The following is a 20825-nucleotide window of genomic DNA, read 5'->3' as shown; positions in this document are numbered from 1 at the left end:
TAAAAAAGATTGGCCTATAATGTGAACACATTCACTATGACAAAATTTTGTTCCAAACAATAGCAAATCATAAATTATACAGCAGCCCCATCTCAAACAACAAAGAATTGTGGATATACACGCTGAAGTTTTTCCAGAAAAAAACTATGTATAAGAAACCTCACACAAGAAAACTTCCAGCAGCTCTTTCTTTTTCTAATTTCCTTCTATGACACCTTATAACTAATAATAAATAAAACAATCTAAAAATGGCTAACAAACCACCACCCTTCTCCTCCATCACGTCACCTTGGAAGTAGAAAGAAGAGACACTCTTCTGTGGAATATGTCAAAATGGAAGATATTGCATCTCCATGGAAAACTTCGACATCTGACCAAAAAATAAAACGCAAACCTGCAAAGTAACAAATTTGCAGTAAATTACCTCTGATAGACGACGAAAGAAAAACTACGAATCCATTTACGACTTGTATGAAATATGGAACACTACTGGAGAAAAAGAGAATGCAACAATACACGTAAAGGCCTATTAAACTTTAACTCAAGGAATTATGAGGGTAACAACGCATAGAGGAGACACAATATCAAAGCAAACTTGCTTACAACCATTATTACAGCTTCAATTAGATATTTAGAGGCAGAGACTAAATTAAGCGTGACATTGCTTTGGGGGGAAGTTTAAGAGTACAAGAGGCAACCATGAGCAAAAACTGTTCATATATGCATACTTATATGAAACTTTTTTTTTTTTAATAAAGTGAACAAATCATGCACAACAAATCATAAATAGATCCACCGGACACAAATCAAAACAAATCACCAGTGCGGTAGATGACAATAGCAGAGTTGAGTAAGGAAATACGGATATCTTAGGTTTGTTTCTACATAAAGATACAGAATTAAAATAATGATATATGAATTGCCGGTTGAGATGGCATTACTTGACATTTATGTTGCATCTTTATTAGAAAGGAAGAATGACAACAATGGTCTAGAAAAGGCTATACCTGGAAGTGATAAGCCTAATTAGCTGCTCTTCCATCATGGATGCATGTCCAAAGAATATTATGATTTTCAATATTTCAAGAACATAGATATAAAACTAGCGCTTCTCAAAGGCACTTTACATATCAGCTTTGAGGTGCAATAGCCGCAAGGGCATTAGCATGTGCGGGTGAAAGATTACTCAGAAGGGGCTGCATTTGATGACCATAAATCGAAATTAGGTGAGTAAATGCTCTACCAACATGCGCCTTGACTTCAGGGGTTTCAACAGGTGACATGGCAACCTGCGCAAAAACATTTACCAACTCCGGAACCAAAGATAGGATCTGCATATTCACAAAACAAACAGAAGCAAAGATGCATTTAATATTACATTCCACAGAAGATGAAGACATAAAGGAAACAAGAATGAAATTAACGTGATTAATAAGATACAACAACATACCCAGTGTAATCCCACTAGAGTTGTGTGTAAGCAGCCTTACCCCTATCTTATGAAGGTAGAGAGGTTGTTTCCGATAGACCCTCAGCTCAAGAAAAGCATATCAGTGTGACAGATAAGATGGAGACATGAAAATACCTGAGAGTTAGACGACAAAACAAGATTGCCTATGCAACTGTAGACTGCCATGGATTCTTCATGATCTTCTTTTAGAGGAAGAACTTTCAAGAAAACAGGTAGCACCTAAAGAAAGTACAACAACATATAACGACCAAAGCAAATAGAGGGAAACCTTCAACGCCAAAAACAATAGGAAGGGCAGATCCTACACCTGATCCAGTGGGATTGTCTCTGGATGAACCATTATCATCCTTGCCACCGCACCAGCAGCATTGTCTCTCACCGCATTATCTGGCTCCGTTTCGCCAAATAATGGGTAAAGGGCCCGTAAGGCATCTCCATAATATCTAGATCAGATTTAGGTGTACCAACAAAGAAAGTAAATGGTAAATAAATCAGTGGCTACAACCCCACAGACTCAGAACATATATTAGGAACGGAAGTAGATAAATAAACAAGGTGTGCAAGAAAAAGCATACTTCAAAGCAGCATCACCGCCATTTTTGCACAACTCTCCAACACAAAATGCTGCATTCCTTCGGTTTGTAGCATCCGCTGAAGCTAATTCTTTAAGTACCAGGGACATCACAGTCTGAAGCATGATTAATATTCCCCAATTCAGGTGCAGAACTATCAAAAAGAGTGTGTGTGTGTGTATTGGAGAGGACAAAAAAATAACCAATTAACTAGGTTTCTAAATTTTACATCAATATAGCCACCAATAGGAGCACCCATGTGTTGAGCAACTTCTGCCAGGGTTGCAACCACCATGGTCCGATCTTGAGGTGGGCGCGATGCTTTCTGCAATTGCAGGGGTTATGACATGAAACACTGCAACTAAAGCTAATGCCTGAGTTTGAAGAACTTGAGAAAAAAAGTGTGTTTGGTGGGTGGGGGTGGGGGGATCCCCAAACTCACTGAAAATTTCATCAAAGGTTCGAACAGCTTTGAAAAGATGGGAGCAAAATGGGAACCCATGACCTTCGCAAAAGCAGGGAGGAGATCAGAAACAGCATCCATTAGCACTTCGTCATGTTCAGTGTCATCATCATCAGCTTCACTATCTGATTCTACGAGCTGACAACCAGACTGCTCACGTAACAAAACTATAGTTGCCTCAACAAGTTGAGTGATATCTATAAAGACGGGAAAAACAAGTTAATCCTGAATATATTTTTAATGACTGGAGAACCTGATGGTACCAAAATGTGCACACTTACAGGGCTCAACAGCCATGTAACCAAAATCCTTCATGATGTCGGCAACAGCCATACAAGCTTGCGCAACAACTTCTTTGTCGTCATCTTCAGTCATTGTCTTTATATAAATTTTCATCACAGTATCTGCAGAGTAAAACATTTTTAAACACTGAGATGATAGACTTGTGCCACAGATTACATGACTGACATGAAGAAAACAAATCATACCAAGAACTTCTTTTGTCTTTGTCATTCCTTCCTGCCACAGAGGAAAAACAAGAGATGAAGCAGTCATTAACATCATAGATATTATCATACATCACTAATTTCATTGAAAGCTCAAATATAGTAATTAAATCGTAAAATGTGTAAAACTTCAGCCTAAGGCAGCACAATTATTTCAACGGCTCAACCTATAATAAATGAGTTTTCAGATGCTCGTTTCTATCCAGGACTTACTGTGCATTACTACGGGCTTTAACAGTATCACTGCAGATTTAATAGCACCGCCGCAAAAAGTAGCGATGTAATACCTCAACTTCTATATTTCTTTGATGAGGAAAGCAGTTCTTGAAGTTTCATCTACTAAAAGAGAATTTGCATTTCTTATGTGGAAATCACTGTTTAGAAACTCCAGGAAGTCGCAAGATGCAATGGTCCCCCCTCTAAGGGAATGTAGCTTTCTATCTTTTTTTTTTTCAAGTTTAGGTCAAAGAGTGACGATGTTTATAAAAATAGCTTACATTAATATCTAGCTTCAAGACTGAACGAGACTACAGTCAAGGAATATGGTTACACTTCTGTAAATGAAAATATTCGGCAATCTATCTACATATGCGGATATTGAATCATATTTAAATGTGTTTTTGATGCAAAGGACTTGCAAGAGAGTGCTGTCAAGGAAATGGAGCATTCTAACAGTACAAACTAACCACATATAGATTGATTCATAGGATCTTTGGAGCCTCATGGGTTTCTCTACCAAAATTTTGTAACCTGGATAAACTCCTCAATCTAAATGCAGGACTAGCAAGAAGAAAGCTAAGAAAGTTTAAACTAACTCAACGAAGAGCTCGTCGAAAATAACTGATAATTCACCAAAATCTTTAGCAGATTGACCACAACAAACATGAAATTTATAAACTATCACAGCAGATGCATCATTAGAACTTTACAGCTGTCAAAAATCCATTGAGAAAGGCCGGTCGACAAAAAGCATCAACTGCTTGCAGTTATAAATGATTAACTAAACAAAACAATGATGGACAGAGATAGACCATTACTCACATTATGACCTTGCACTGCTGCTTGTGTAGCTATCAAAATATCTGCAATAAAAGAGATCCAGAAAAGAGCACTTACGGACTAGCTTTAGCTTGCACTAAATAATTTTCAAAATAAAATGGCATCATCCTATAAATTACCATAGTATTTAAAACTAGTATCAGATATTTATAAGCCATGTAAACTTCACCGTATATAGATATTCAAAATCAAGTTTCTAATAACAGATGAAATAGCTATATACAGATTGACATGTTATACTACATACAAACATATATACCCCAGGTCAAGCATTCAACCAGAAAAATGCTAACATTAAGATGAGATCTTCGGACAAAGAAGCCCATTACTACTCACATTTGAGAGAAATAATGGCCTGCATCCTAACGTCTTCATGGAAATAGCTAGAGTGTTCCACTAAAATCTTCAGTGACTCTTCCAAGTAACTTGAGTTACATTAAGGAATCCAGAAAACCGTTAGCATTAATGTCACAAAAGACAAGCTTTAGAATGTATATAGAGAAGGATACGGCGCATAAGAACTCTTTGCATGTAAAGCAAATAAGCCAAGGGCTTGAGTTGCAGCTGCCTTTTCATCTAACACACCAGTTCTTATACTGATATTACGAACCCTTGGTTCATCATGCGCTTCATCATCAGATGAGACACCGCCAAATCCATTAACATTTTCATCGTCATCGGAATCATCAATATCAACTGCAGAACCATCATCTAGGTTGCAGGAGGTGAACGCCAGAGGAACAACATGAGGAAGGTACTGTTTCAAAAAAAAAAAAAGAAGTTATAGAAGAGAAAACAGCATGCAATGTATAAAGATCCAAAACATCAGTGTTACCTGAGCAAATCCTTCATCTAAAATTTCTGCTATATTGCTAAAGAAACCATGAGTGTATTCCCGAAGCTCACTGAACTCCAAACCAAAACCCTGGTAGCATCAAAACCCATCAAAAATTGTTTGTAAATTTGAAAGAAACCCTAAATGTAAGAGGTTGTAAAGTTTCTCACTGAAATTGCAGCTTCAATGAAAGGCGGCAAAATTGGTTCCATCCTTGACCTGCCAACAGACATTGCAAGTATCCCAACCAATTCAGTAGCCCTAGCTCGTGAAAGGAGGTCTTCATCATTTGTAAGCACCATGAAAACTTTCATCAACTCTAGAACTCTTTCAGCATAGGGCACAAATGCTTGTTCAGCAGCAGATGCAACTGAACCAATAGCAGACTGCAATAAAAGGAGAAAATAGGTTGTCACAAGGTGACGCACCTTCAGACTAGAAAAAAACTATTTTTAAGCATCTGAAAAGACATTTACCATGCAAGTTTCCTGCAATTTACGAGGGCTACTTTGGAGAGCACCAAGTAATTTTCCCATCAAAGGATCCAGGAAAGGAAGAATTTCTTCACCCATGTTCTCACAAAATGCAGCCAATGCATAGTACGACTTCTCCTGCACAGGAACAGAAACCATTCTTTTAAGAAATAGGCACCAGTGGAAGGAATTAACTATTCTTAGCATGTTCGCACCTTAACCTCATCAGATACATCCTCTACAGCATTTAAAATGCATGGGAGGACACTTTCATAGTGAGAAACTATCTCGGGCTGCAGATACTCAGCAAATTGGCCCAAGGCAAATGAAGCAGCTCCTCTTACCATTTGTTCAGGATCTCTCAGAGAACCCAAGACAATGTGTAGAATGGGTTCCAGTTTATTCTTCATAAGTTCCAAACAACCCTCAGATATAACGCCTAAAGCAGTAACCGAAGCTTCCCGAAATTTCCCATTTAGGCTTTGACTGCTTAAAGAAGCAAACTCAAGAACAGGTGGGAATACATGTTTAGACAAATTCAAAGCCATGGTATCAATTACTTCTGCAGCAGCTCGGTCTGGAGCAAGATCATCATCTTCATTTCTGTCTGTAGACTCAGCAAGCAATGGACACATAACATGCAAAATTGGTGTTACTAGCTTGTACTTTTTAAGAGAATTAGACTTGTACTTTGCAAGCCATGAGATTATTTGAATAGCCTGAAAAATGAACCAATGATTCAGAGTAAAACACTTAAGAACCAATAACATACGTTGAACAGGAAAAATTATGCAAACATCACAACATCCAAGTACCAACAATTTCACTAAGCTGTAACCATGTCATGTTCCTACCTGATGGCGCGTGTTCGACTCCAAATTTGGACTTGAGCAAACTTCAAGAGAAAATTGCACTATTGCTTTAACTGAATCTCCGAGTAGAGGTGCTGGAGATTCTATTAGCTCATCAAATATTTCAAAAGCAAGCACGGCAACATCTTCATCGCCTGAAGCAAGACACTGCCTTGACACATTCAAAATGCTAGGGATAAACTCACGAAACTTGATCTGTGGACAGGAAATGGGAGCAGACACATTTTCAGAAGAAGATGGCAGCCAAGATATGTAAAAACTAACAGCATTGTTAATTATTCTCAAGACACAAAAACTTTTCACGTGATCCCAACAATTTCACCCAATGTCCCGTCTTTACCCCAAGTTTTCTCTAACGATATTTTTTAAAAAACTTAACAATAATTTGAAACATGGAAGCTGTATGAGCCATAAGATAGCATAATGAACAAAACATACTCACCACGTCTGTCTCATCATGAGTAAACTCTAGAAAAGATCCAACTGCCCTGTTAACATGATTTAATTCCACTTGTGGTTAAGAATTATAATATGTAGCTTCTGAATCAAGAAATTCAGCAGTTCTAAGGGTTTTCAAACAAACATTACTTGAGAGCTGCAACTCTGACACGATTACTTGTTTCATCTTGAAGGCACTTGAGCAGCAATGATTGCAAATCAGAAAAATATGGTTGAAAAGAATTCCCAATAGTTTCAGTCAAGGAACTGAAAAGAATTAAAGCCACCTTGCATCATCAAAACAATGAAACAACCCATTAGTCCTAAAATACATAATCCTACAGGTAACTGCAGCAGATGGAACAGAGGGCACCATTATACCAATCAAAAGGGAGGGGAAGATTGATGACAGCAAGATTTCTTTACCTGGATTGACAAATAACTGATGCTCATGTTTTCTAGTTGAGGACATTATTCACTCCAAAAGATATTACACAAACAGTTAAAATGGCTAATGCAAACAACTTTTAATTAAGAAACCTTGATCAGGCATATTGAATTCAAAACATCCAAACTTGCACTGAATCAATTCTTTCAGCCTGTTTAGAGATGTAGTGACAATACAACTCTTTACCTTCTAATAAAAAAGTTGAAAGTTTTATTTTGTTGGCATTTTCTCACTTCCCAATTTGAAACCCCTCTCCCTCTCAGCTCCACGGCATCAATACCTTTTTCCATTAGTTCCACCGAATGATCCCCACTAGGAAAGATAAAAGGAACTGATAAAGGTTTAACAGGCATCCTACCTCAGTGTTACTTGAATTCAGACAAAAGCTAACAGTATAATGGAACTGCCAAACACTTTGAATTTTCAGAATGAAGTTGCATACTCAGTCTGAGGGAAAAATTAAGTACTATTTTCCAAAGGGTAGGAGTGTTTACACGGACACTTGACATTTACAAATGGTTAATGGAAATTGAAACATAAGGGTATCATCACAATTCAATAAAGCTTTAAAATGATAAAATCTAACAATTGCAGGGAATTCATTTATGCCGACCCAGAAGCTACATTGTAGCACTAGTAACTGAAAAGAAACGGATCATATCAAGTGTTCATCTAACCAAAAAATGAGATGGAAATCAAGTATAGGATACCTCTCTGTGCTCTTCTTGTGCACTTTGACTGCACTGAAACAAATATGGCAACAAATCTGACCACTCTCCAGCCGGAACCGCATATTTTGCAACTATACTAATCACATTTGCACTAGCTCGCCTCACCGGAGGGCTGAAAAATAAGCATCACATTAGATCAGTATGATTTGCAGGCAAAATATCATCTTTCTAAGCTTCCATTAGAGGCCTAATAACAGCTTCTAACTAAAGCCATTTAATGCATCTCTGGAGGAAAAAAATGTAAAGGTCGTGTGATCTAATTTTTTTTTCCTCACACAGACACACACATATGTATCACTAAGTAAATTACTACAGAAACTACAACTCTATTTCAATTAGTTTACTCGACAAATCAGTGATTCTTCCATTCATTGTTATGAGAATATTCAGTTAACAAAATGGACTTCATCAGTCAAAATATTTTCTCTTTCAAAATGAATTAAAATCTCAACAAAAAAGTCTGTTAGTTCAGCAAAACCTTGTCTACCGTTACAATAGTTTACAGTGCATGCGTTGTACTCTACATTTTGATCAGAAACTCATTGGCAGACATAAAAGCAAACAAATTTACTCAAGAAGAATTGAATAATTGTACGAACTCTCAGTTCATTCTACAGTGTTTTCTGAAAAATGTGAATACAAAAAACGCTTGTAAACTCTCATAGAGCAGCTAGAAAATTAGCTGCGGCAAATAAAGCTACAATACTGATCAAAGTGAGAGAAATGAACCAAAGCACCTGTGTTCCATAGTGATGCTCTCAATTAACGACTGTTTCACGAGCTGACGGAGTTGAGGAGACAGTTTAGCCCAGTGCCCAGTGATCTTCTTACGGAGAAGTACCGCCGCAAGCTGCCGAACATTAGGCGTTTTAGCAGTACGGAGATGATGAATCAATGAGGGAACCACTTGAGGATCCTTAGCAAGACGCTTTATTTGGTCCTCAGCTTGTCTTCTAGCGTCATTGTCAGGCATCAGAAATTGAATCAATAATAGCTCAAGTGACTGAGCCATGATTAACCTCGCTCGCTCGCTCGCTCTTCGATTGCTTGGAGTGTTGGAGGAGGAAAGTGAAGGCGGCTGTGGAGGAGAGGAACCCTGCGGCGGGTGATGAGGGTTTTAGTTGGTTTATATATCGAAGAGAGGACGAAGGGGGAATATTGTGAGTTTTGGTGTTGTGGGGGCTATGTGCTGACGGGGCTTTGCTTTGTCTACATTGCCGGAAATGTCGTCGGCATGCGTCAACTTGATTTGGTACCGAAAATTTTTTTAAAAAATATTTACTATATTGTAATTATTTTATGTTTAAACTTCACATTAGTTATAATTCAGAATTTCATCAAAACTCTCTTTAGTAGGTGTTTTGAAATTTATTAGTATTTTTAATATCAATATCTATCTGTTTATATCTGCTGTTTATATTATCTGTTTATACTAAGAAATTATATATATTTTTTTTTTGGGTAATTAGGAGATTTTCTTAGCATGACTAAGAAAGAGAAGTTTGTATAGTGAGTGATAGTTGATATTGAAAAATTAGTGAATTTATGAATAAACTTAAAAAATCTTAAAGTTTTTGTGAATTTGTTAAAGATATTCAAATTTAAAAAGCGAAAATTTATTATTTTTTATAGTTAAAAATTTAAATTAATTGGAGAAGAATTTTCATCATTTGGAATGAATTTGATATTTTATTTGTGGGCAAAAATAAAACATGATTATTTTTTTTTCATTTTATAAAAGAAATTTATTTAATTAAATTTATTTTTAATATTTAATTTCTTATGTAGAATTTAAAAAATGACATGAAATTTAATGAAATATCTGAAAATGATGTGGCAGTGGACATAACAAGTGACGTTGGTGAGTGTCTTACACTTACCAAATTTTTTTTTAAAAATATTATTTTTTAGTGGGTTCAAGGATTCAGATGACAAACATGTAAGTAGAAATATTCAAGTTATAAAACGAACATAATATAAAGATTCATCGAATCATTTTTCCTTTATAATGTGAATTTGGATCCAAACTTATCACATACCTCTTATCTAATAAATTAATAATATTAAAAGGAGTATTAATCTTTAGAGCTTAAAAATTTTATGATAAATATGTTTTTTTCGTTGTCATTATTATTATTTTTACTCGCAATATTTGTTGTGACAAGTAATATATAGTTTTAGCGAAAATACTTTTTTCTCATTTACCAAGGTACGGGAGAACATTTTCCGAAAAAATGCATTTAATTGAACAGTTCTAATTGGATGATCTAAAAAGCTAGATGGATTTAGCGGAAAAATCCCGTTTCTGAAAGTGAAGCGGCTTAGCGGGGAAGTTTCCTTCCATTGGAGAAAGAGATAACAACAGCAAAAGTCAGAAGTTTTTTGTGTGAGCGGAGCTTTGAGCTTCATCAGAATTAGGGCACAAAAAAGATGAGGAAGAGAAGTGTGTGGGCATGGGGAGTTGCAATCTTCTGCTTCATAGTACTCATGATTGTTACTCCAGCTATTCCTCAGTCTCAAGAATATCATAATTTTGCCGATCAACGCAAGTTTCTAGGTATAACGCTTCATTAAATATGTAATTATATGATTTTTTTCTTTCTTTAATATTTTTGATCTGTAGCTTTCAGTTTGGGGTATTCTTAACTGTTCTAGGTCATGAATTCGTGATTGTTGCGTAGTTTTTGTTAGAACAATAATGATAATTGTACAAGAAATTCAAAATAAAACTTGTTTGGCTTAGAGGCACGATAATATGCTTCTTGAAGATAGTTGGAGTCTCTCCCACGAGCAAACGGGAGAACTAGTAACAACTCTATCTTTGTGATTCAACTAAGCCACAAAACAAGTAGCATTCAAGAATGTTGCTCTTCTATTCTTGAATTGGTGATTTCACCATTTGATCAATGTCTCTCAAGTGCTTTTCAAGGAAAAGTAGTTTTGAGTGCTGTCTTTTACAAACAAAAGAAACACTATTTATAGAGTAAAATTTTCATGCAAGTGAAAAGTATTAATTAAGCAATAGTTAATAGGTTTATGAACAAAAATTGTCTTTCTTTCAAGTTTCAAGAACCTAAAATGTAAATGAATTTACAATTGTTAATGCATTTGTAACTCAAGCTGCATTTGTTTCAATTGTAATTTCACATTCATTTTCTTTGTAACTCAAAATGCATTTGTTTCAATATTAATTGAAACATAAAAAAATTTTAACCGATGCACTTGTTCCAAACAATTGATTGAAACATAAACTTCAGTAATAACAACCCCCCACTTGTTTCAAGAAATTTTATCTTTAAGAAACAAAATTCTTTTGAGACATTAATCTAGCAACATGCTTCAATAATGGTGTCTTTTGGACTTGAACCATTAGCTAGTGAAGACTTTCTAAATCATTGACTACTTAGTGAACAAATCTTGAACTAAGTGATTCATTGAATGAAGTAGAAAAATAGTCCACGTATATTGCTATGTTCCGGTGAAAATCAAAATCTTTTGACACCTTATGGCCATGTGTGCCGAATCCTTTTAGCTAAGTGCTTTAAGATTTCCCTGTTAAAATCTTATTGAAGCGGCCTCCACTTTGCACTTAGTGCGGTGAATTCATCAAGAGTAACTTTGCATACTCCTACTAAATAGTCTATGAAATTCATTAAGAGAAATTAATCTCATCCTCCTTTACAACAAAGTATCAGTAAATCTATCAAGAGTGTTCCTACACACTCCAACCGAAATCGGTGTATAGACTTAATAAAAGAATATAATCTCATCCTTTTCTTTTGTAGGAATACTGTCAAATCTATCAAGAGTATTATTATTTACTCCAATCGATACCGGTCTTATAGATTTATCAAGAGAAAAAATCTCAACTTATGCACATCTACTCACTCTCTAGGGAAAAAGGAAATTTTATTGATGTGCTTCACAATTGTAACTTTACTTGTTTTTCCCTTTGAACCTAAGATTACATCATTAGGTAGGGTTACCATAAAGTACAATCAACCTACAACAGGCTTTATTCCCATCCCATTATAAGTTTGTACCACCAATTCCTTTCCTAACCCTTTAGACAAAGGATCTGCTAAATTGAGTTTGGATTTCACATATTGAAGCGATATTATGCCATCCTCCAATAATAGTCTCACACGATTATGTTTGAGACGAACTTGTGTTGACTTGCCATTGTAACAATCACTTGAAGCCCGAAATATAGCAGCTTTATTATCACAATATATAGTCAAAGGTGGTATTGGCTTACCCCATAATGGAATATCTATCAGCATACTCCGCAGCCAATCAGCTTCTTCTCCAGCAGAAGACATCGCGATAAATTCTGACTCCATGGTTAAGTGAGTAATACATGTCTGCTTCTTTGATCTCCAAGATATTGCTGCTCCAGCCAAAGTTAAAATCCAAGTAGTAATAGATTTAGAGTCATTCGGATCAGAATTCCAAGTAGCATCACTATAGCCTTCAAGAACTGCTGGAAAGGTAGAATAATGCAGGCCAACATTAATTGTACCCTTTAGATACCTTAAAACACGAATTAAGGCATTCCAATGCTCAACTCCAGGGCTACCAGTAAACTTGCTCAAAGTTCCTACTGCATAACCAATATCTGGCCTGGTACAATGCATGGCATACATAAGACTCCCAAAAATCTGAGAATATGTCAATTGATCAAGAATATCACCAGAGTTTCGTACTAGTTTGATGCTAGGATCAAATGGTGTAGGAGCAGGCTTGTCGTCAAAATGACCAAACCTCTTTAGAACCTTCTCAATATAACTTGATTGAGTAAGAGTCAAACCACTTGCCGATCTTACAATTTTGATGCCTAAAATTACATCAGCTTCTCCAAGATCTTTCATTTCAAACTGAGAAGCAAGACAATATTTTATTTCTGACTCTTTCGATATCAGTTCCAAAGATCAACACGTCATCTACATAAACACATATTATAACACCAGAATTTTCTTGAAATTTACTAAATATGCAGATATTTCCACCATTGATTAAGTAGCCATTAGAAATCATAACTTTTCTAAATTTATCATGCCATTGTTTTGGAGCTTGTTTTAATCCATAAAGAGATTTAAGAAGTTTACAAACTTTACGTTCTTGACCAGGATTGACAAATCCTTCTGGTTGTTTCATGTAGACTTCTTCGTCTAGATCTCCATTCAGGAATGCAGTTTTCACATCCATCTGATGAATCACAAGACCATGAATTGCCGCTAGAGCAATCAAGAGACGAATAGAGGTCATCCGAGCTACAGGTACAAAAGTATCAAAATAATCAATTTCTTTCAATTGAGTAAAGCCTTTAGCTACCAAACGGGCTTTGTACTTATCTAAAGTACCATCGGATTTCATTTTCTTCCTAAAAATCCATCGGCAACCAATTGGTTTACATCCAGGAGGAAGATCTGACAATATCCATGTATTATTAGATAATATAGAATGCATTTCATCATCAATGGCTTCACGCCAAAATGGAGCACCATGTGAAGACATAGCTTTAGCATAACTTCCAGGATCCTTTTCAACCAAATAAGCTTGAAAATTAGGTCCAAAGTCTTTTTATTTGGCTGATCTTGAACTACGTCTTGGTTGACTTTCTTCCAATGGCTCAACTATTTTCCTCTTTCCATGACGTGACAAATAATCCATCTCACAAATATCAGTATGGATTAATTGCAAAAGTGTGGAAGTCCTTTCAACTGTCTTAAAGGGCTTCTTCGTAATCTTGCATTTACTACAAGTAAGACACTTAGTAGTATGATTCTTACCACAATCTTTGATTAATCCATTATTCACCATAAGTTGAATAGATCTAAAATTCACATGTCCCAGACGTTCATTCCATAAGTTCAGAGACTCCACAAGATAAGCAGAAATATTTTCATTTTCAATATTGAGTTTAAACATTCCATTTGCAACATAACCTTTTCCAACAAACATGCCATTTTTAGATAAAATAAACTTATCTACCTGAAAAACCATTTTAAAACGATGCTTTGAAAAAAGCGTACTTGACACCAAGTTCTTTCGAATATCAGGAACATGCAAGACGTCCATCAATGTAACTATCTTTCCGGAAGTAAACTTCAGTTCAACAGTTCCTTTTCCCACAACTTTAGTAGAGGAGGAGTTTCCCATATATACAATTTTACCGCCCCCACTAAATCATAAGTCTTGAAAGAATTTTGGTTACCTGATATGTGACGAGTTGCGCCGGTATCTAGCCACCATTCCACTTGATCTTCCGCTACAAATGCTTCTGTGACCATTGCCACAAGATCATCTTTTTTATTTTTATTTATTTTTTCTTTCTTCTTTTTGGCTTTGAGAATTCTACAATCACGCGCATAGTGACCAACTTTGTGATAATGATAGCATTCACCAGATTTAAAATTGGCACCATTACGCTTGAAATTTGTAGTCTTTTTTACCTTTGAAAAATTCTTATTTTCTGGTTCTTTCTTGTTTGATTTTTCTTCAACCATTTGAGCTTTCATGACAGGTTCCTTCAAACTATTATTATCGCGCCATCGTGTCTCTTGTTCAATTTGCAAGTGTTGCAACAATTGTTCAAGAGTCAAATCTTCCTTTTTGTGTAAGAGTTTGCTTTGGTACTCTTTCCAAGATGGAGGAAGTTTTGATACTATAGCACCAACATGAAAGTTTTCATCAAGAGCAATTCCAGATATAGCAATTTTATTAGCTATAAGTTGGAATTCTTGTACTTGTTCAGTGATTGACTTGTCATCAACCATTTTGAAGTCCATATAATTTGAAGCGAGAAATTTCTTAGAACTCGCCTCTTCTGCTAAATAAATAGCTTGAAGAGTGTCCCATATCTCTTTAGCATATTTAAATTTAATATAATATTGATCATAATATTTGTTGGACATTCCTTCAAGAATATAATTCTTGCACAAATAATCATCATATTGCCATTTGGCAATTTGTTCTTTAATCAAAGTAGCCTCGTCAGATGCTACCTCAGAACCAGGAGCATTAGGACAAGGTTCTTCAAGCACATATGCCAACTTTAATCGTCTTAAAAAGAATTTCATCTTTCTACGCCATCTAGGAAAGTCTTTGCCATCAAATATTTCAAAATTAGGATTAGGCAAAGATGGAATACTATTTGATATTGATGTAGAAGCCATAGAGACAACTATCTTCAAATTGTTAGAACAATAATGATAATTGTTCAAGAAATTCAAAATAAAACTTGCTTAGCTTAGAGGCACGATAATATGCTTCTTGAAGATAGTTGGAGTCTCTTCCACGAGCAAACGGAAGAACTAGTGACAACTCTATCTTCGGGATTCAACTAAGCCACAAAACAAGTAGCATTCAAGAATGTTGCTCTTCTATTCTTGAATTGGTGATTTCACCATTTGATCAATGTCTCTCAAGTGTTTTTCAAGGGGAAAATAGTTTTGAGTGCTGTCTTTTCCAAACAAAAGAAACACTATTTATAGGGTAAAATTTTCATGCAAGTGAAAAGTATTAATTAAGCAATAGTTAATAGATTCATGAACAAAAATTGTCTTTCTTTCAAGTTTCAAGAACCTAAAACGTAAATGAATTTACAATTGTTAATGCATTTGTAACTCAAGCTGCATTTGTTTCAATTGTAATTTCACATTCATTTTCTTTGTAACTCAAAATGCATTTGTTTCAATATTAATTGAAACATAAAAAACTTTTAACCGATGCACTTGTTCCAAAAAATTGATTGAAACATAAACTTCAGTAATAACAGTTTTTTGGTTCAGTAGTTGCTTCAAAGTCCTCAACTTATCTCAGTGTCAAAGTATGGTAAATGTATGCGTTCTTAACAAAATATTAGCTCATTACTTTTTCCTGTATAGCAGGATTATTAGTTACTCGCACTAAGCGATTAATTGATTTTCCTTTCATGGAGATTCTCCTTTATTCATATAATTCTGTATTTCAAAAAAAAAAAAAGTTTTAGTTGTACATGTTTGACGATTAATCAACAATCCGAAGCGTTTATATATAGATGTGGGAGGGTCTGTTTGGGAAGTAAGAAGTGTCTGTATGCAACTTGTTTTAAATCTAGTTCTGCATGATGAATGCCAATAACATATTTTATCTTTTGAATTGGTTTTGTATTGGTTCCGTTCTGATCCAATCTCATCTTGAAAAAATGATGATTGTGATGATTTTCTTATTTGGAGTTGGGACTTCTGAGATTGACTTGCGACAACATGATTAAATCAGATTCAAAGAAAATAAGAACAAGAAAATATAGAAGTTTCTAGTAGATACTCGGGGTGACAAAGCACACAGTAGAATGCCTGTGTTCTTGTTGTTATATGCTGATTTTTTCTCATGATTTCTTACTGAAGCATAAGGTCTAGTGTACTCTTAGCTCCTGCTATTTTGCAATTGATGGTTGCCCATTCTCACTGGAAGTTCTATTGAAGATTTGTGTTGAAGGAAATGACAAGTAAAATATCATGGACACCTAATCCATATTTTTCTAATATCTCTGGGCTCAAAATATCAACAATCCTAATCGCTGTCATCCAGCGTCACAACTAGTTAATCTATAGGTTTTGTGTTTTGCCATATTATTGCCTTCACATCCCGAAAACACAATCCAATGGAGTATGAATATCCGTTTGCCATATGCACCTCTACATTTTGCTCAGTAGATTTGACAACAGGTTTGATACGGAACAAACAAGGGAACACCAAAATTAGTCCAAAAAATGGAAGAAATCCGTGAACCCTTTTGGAGACCAAGTCTCGGCTTCCTAAGAACACAATAACAAGAAGATAACAAGGTGTTTATTACACCAAATCAGCGGACAACAAACTAGATTAACAACATAAGATGATGAACAAGAAGACACAAGATTCGGATTTAACAATAACAACAAGAACACAAGATTCAGATTTAACAATAACAACAAGAACACAAGATTACAACACAAACACTAAACAAGATTACAAGAAGGTAAAATGATAGATAGATAGACCACATGAAGGTATAATCTTAAGAACCCAAGAATGGAAACTCTTGGACCCTTAACACTACACACAACAATAAATCTATCTCTTACGTGACACAAGATCGGATTCCACCTCTCTAGCATCAACGTTTCCAAGCAAGTAACAACAAAAGAGAATCCACCCTATTGTTGTATCCTAGTTTCGGTGGTCACTCTTCTCACTAGAGAGAGAGCTTGTTACAAGTCTTACAAGACTCCGAAATATCATCCAAAAACTAAACTAAAAACCCTACAATGTTCCTTTTATAGCTATAACAAAATATAAGTTAAAATGGGCAAAAGTCCCTTCAAAGAGTGGGCACCCCTCTAGTGTAGTTTATGGGCTGATTTGGGTGCATTTTGGGCCTCTTTTACACTTCAATTGCACGTGCCAAGGCTCGGGTCCAACACGCACTCTCCTAAGTTCATATCCGTTATTATTCCCATATCACGTTTTGAGACTATGATTGCAAAACTTCCATTTATCGACCTAAGTTTTTGTGTATAAATTTTGCAACTATGGACCCTAGCTGAATAGGAGAGTCTGAAGTTTCACTGGTATCATATTACGTTGGGTACTCTATAATAGTCTCGAGAAAACCCTTGTGTTGCTTCTTCGATTTCTTGATAAAGAGCAATATGACCAATAGTGGTTTGAATGTATGTAAAAAGGATTTGCGTTAGACTTCTTACTATTAGATAGAGTCCATAGTTCTCACCAAAAGTACCTAAAGGTTCATAGTGAACTTAAACGGGACTATCTAAATTGATTTGTTTCCGCTGATAAGCTCCAATTGTCTGCGTTTCAACTTATTGACAGATATGAACTATCCTTTGGTAAATCTCCTCCCTTGTCCCTACACTTATTTTCCTTTTTTTCTTTCCTCTGCGTCCACTATGTATCTCTGCAATAAACTGAAATCTAGTTTATCAATCATCAAAGACAGTGTCTAGGCTCTTGATAATATTTTCGGATTTATCTTACTACTTACTAGTGTCCTCTCTGATTTGGTAACTTTTTGAGCTAAAATAGCAAATATTCTGTCTCTTTGCTCATCAATGCAGTGAAATTTAACAAGTTTGAATTCCATGATGGCAGAAATTCACCATGGTTTAGATTACACAATATGTAAAATCCTTTAAATCCCTTTTACCTTTAAGTGTGAACTTAATGTTGGCAGTACTGTTTTCATGTCAGCGGTTCATTTCGCTTAGCTAGTGGGTGATATTGTATATGCATTTAGAATTTGCTGCTGTAATTTTTTTATGCCCTTGTTTTCTTATGTAGGGATTCCCAATGCACTGAATGTGGTCTCAAATTTCCCTTTCCTTGTGGTCGGTCTGATAGGTCTTGTACTTTGCCATCATGGTAACTATTTCAAGCTGAGGTAAACTGTTGAGATATATCTGGTTTGCTGATGGTTAAGGCTTTGAACTAGTGATTCTGCAATCTAGTGTAAGTGTCCCATACTTAAAGCTAATTCCATTTGGCATGTGCATCAAAAGCTTGCAAGGAGAGCTTTGGGGTTGGACGTGTTTCTATATTGGTGTGGCAGCTGTTGCTTTTGGGTCCTCATACTATCATCTCAAGCCAAATGATGCTCGTCTTGTGTGGGACAGATTGCCAGTAGGTTATCTAAGTACTAAATGTTAGATGCAAGCTGTTCTTTATTAAATTTTCTTCTGTGTGCCTATTTCTGACACCTCATCTCTTACTGTTGCAGATGACTGTTGCATTTACGTCTATTATCGGTATCTTTATTATTGAAAGAATAGATGAGAGAAAGGGAACGGTGTCTCTCATTCCATTGCTTCTCGCCGGTGTAATTAGTATCATGTATTGGAGGTAAGCTTCTTATTTCAACAATGGCTAAGAAACTCCTCTCTGCCCCAACAACTACTTCCCACACCACAAGAGTCACTTTTTAAAGAAAAAGAAAAAGAAAAAGAAATAGGTGAAGAATTGCAAAGTGGTGTATCCTTCGATATACAATATGCTTGTAGGGTCCTCTCCTTCCACGTTGCTACTTTTCGTTCTTTCTTTAGATAAGTTAGACAATTACATTACGTAAAAAAGCAACACCAAGTGGGTGTATTACAAAATTTCATAATAGTCGACGACCGAATATGTTAGGAGTTATGAAATTCATCAGACTGTCAAAGTCGTATATGCGTTGCATTTAAACCGAATACCAAATATGTAAGCCTGTATACTTTACTCTTTGTTTAGCTTCAGATCTTCCTTCAAAACACTTGTATCTTCCAGATGATCCATAGAGTGCATAGGGGTACTGTTATCCATGTTGATTTCAATGGTTTCCTTTTTCTGTCCATGCCAACTTACTGGAGTACCGAACAGCCTTAGTCATCACTCCCATGACACCAAAAAGGTTCAGAAACAAACGCCATAACTACCACTTGAAAGAACAATGCCTAATATTTGCTTAAAGTTCTCATCACAGCTATTGCATAATTGTATCTACTGCTCATACCGAAGTCCCTTTTTCAATAGGTGCATAAGAGTAGTATAAGATAAGGCATCATGCATGATTATCCAAGTAAGCAAGCCACTTTCAGAGGCTTCCCTTTCCATATTTGTTTCCAAGTTCCTTGTAACTGAGTTGGTCAGGACATTGTAGCATTCCTTTACTGAGAATTTCCCTGCTTTTTCTGCTTTCCTTAAGGGAGAATCATCTACTCCCCTGTTCAACTCATTTCCTCTGCCAGCTTTCCCAAAAAACTGAACCACCATCTGCAATCATGTTGTCTTTACAGACTGTAAGATTATGGAGCTAATGAGGTTGTCTTTAAGAGGAAGATTATTGAATTGAGTCCCTTTTTTTATTTATCCAAAATTGTAATATATTGGATTTGATTTTGCTTTTTCTTGCATCTTCATTTTCTAAGCGTGCTAGAGGGAAGTGGATGGTGTAGATCCGTAGTAAATAACTGGAGCTTTTTCCTTGAGATCATGTGGTTTTTTCAGCTAAAACTGCTGTGTGATTGTACATTTTCCTTCTGAAGGTTCTTTGATGATCTCCGTCCCTATGCGGCAGTGCAATTTGTACCATGCCTAGCCATCCCACTCATGGCTATTTTGTTACCTCCGATGTACACACATTCCACTTATTGGCTCTGGGCTGCAGGTTTGATATTTTTTTTTTCTCGTCATTTGGGCTCAATGATCTCATTTCTGCAGGATATAAAATGAGATTTTTCTGCATAATGCAGGATTTTATCTTTTAGCAAAGATTGAAGAAGCAGCTGATAAGCCAATTTACAACTGGACCCATCATATTGTGAGTGGCCACACGCTCAAACATTTATGTGCTGCAATGGTGCCCGTCTTCTTGACATTAATGCTTGCGAAAAGGGACATTGAAACAAATAGGTACAGTTTGCACCATTCTCTCTTTCGGAATCCTTGCTTTCAGCTTGCCATACATGATTCCATTTCACTCTCCTACAGGATCAGCTTATATCGAAGTTGGAGAATATCTTGGAGTAAAACAAAAGAAAATGGAGCCGAAATGGATAGTCACACTTGTACTTATTCAAGTGTCGCAGTTGAGGAATCTCATTGAGAAGGGGGTATTGCTTCTTGTAATTTCATTGACGCGAACTCTTTTAGTTTACTATAAACAGGTAAAAGAAAAGGCTGAAACAAGTGTTGGGAACAACTACTCTGGTACTTCCCAGTGCATCAGAAAGAAAGATTTCTACTTTTTTCATCAATGTATAAAAGAAGTTTAGTGCCATATAGATATGTCTGGTCCGTGAGCCAGCTGCATACATACATCAGATTGGCTTGCTGCAAAGCCATTTAAACGTGAGGGAGGCCAAAAGAATACATGCGGATCAATACCAGAAAATCATCCGAAGTTTATGAAATATGAACTATTTACTAAATGGTGGGTGT

General features: G+C 35.9%; 2 protein-coding genes across 2 annotated transcripts; one reads left to right on the top strand and one right to left on the bottom strand.

Annotated features, from left to right (window-relative positions):
• On the bottom strand, positions 1-9253 carry LOC107839928 (importin-4). The gene is made up of 21 exons (XM_016683598.2): positions 8606-9253; positions 7848-7980; positions 6840-6976; positions 6694-6739; positions 6234-6446; positions 5595-6098; positions 5383-5517; positions 5077-5292; positions 4907-4996; positions 4581-4828; positions 4408-4496; positions 4054-4094; positions 2995-3025; positions 2788-2910; positions 2486-2703; positions 2273-2368; positions 2047-2159; positions 1779-1914; positions 1586-1690; positions 1008-1331; positions 1-394 (listed from the first exon to the last, which is right to left on the bottom strand). The coding sequence occupies exons 1-20, from the start codon at positions 8878-8880 to the stop codon at positions 1131-1133; spliced, it is 3150 nt and encodes a 1049-aa protein (XP_016539084.2). The 5' UTR covers positions 8881-9253; the 3' UTR covers positions 1-394; positions 1008-1130.
• Positions 9254-10056: 803 nt separating this feature from the next.
• Positions 10057-20664, top strand: LOC107839929. Its single transcript, XM_016683599.2, has 7 exons — positions 10057-10425; positions 18195-18294; positions 18413-18533; positions 18631-18752; positions 19931-20052; positions 20138-20297; positions 20376-20664. The coding sequence occupies exons 1-7, from the start codon at positions 10299-10301 to the stop codon at positions 20488-20490; spliced, it is 867 nt and encodes a 288-aa protein (XP_016539085.1). The 5' UTR covers positions 10057-10298; the 3' UTR covers positions 20491-20664.
• Positions 20665-20825: the final 161 nt, after the last annotated feature.

Source organism: Capsicum annuum, chromosome 8, assembly GCF_002878395.1.
Source record: "Capsicum annuum cultivar UCD-10X-F1 chromosome 8, UCD10Xv1.1, whole genome shotgun sequence".
Taxonomy (NCBI): domain Eukaryota; kingdom Viridiplantae; phylum Streptophyta; class Magnoliopsida; order Solanales; family Solanaceae; genus Capsicum; species Capsicum annuum.
The sequence above is the reverse complement of the archived record's forward strand: the minus strand, read 5'-3'. Positions and strand labels throughout refer to the sequence as shown.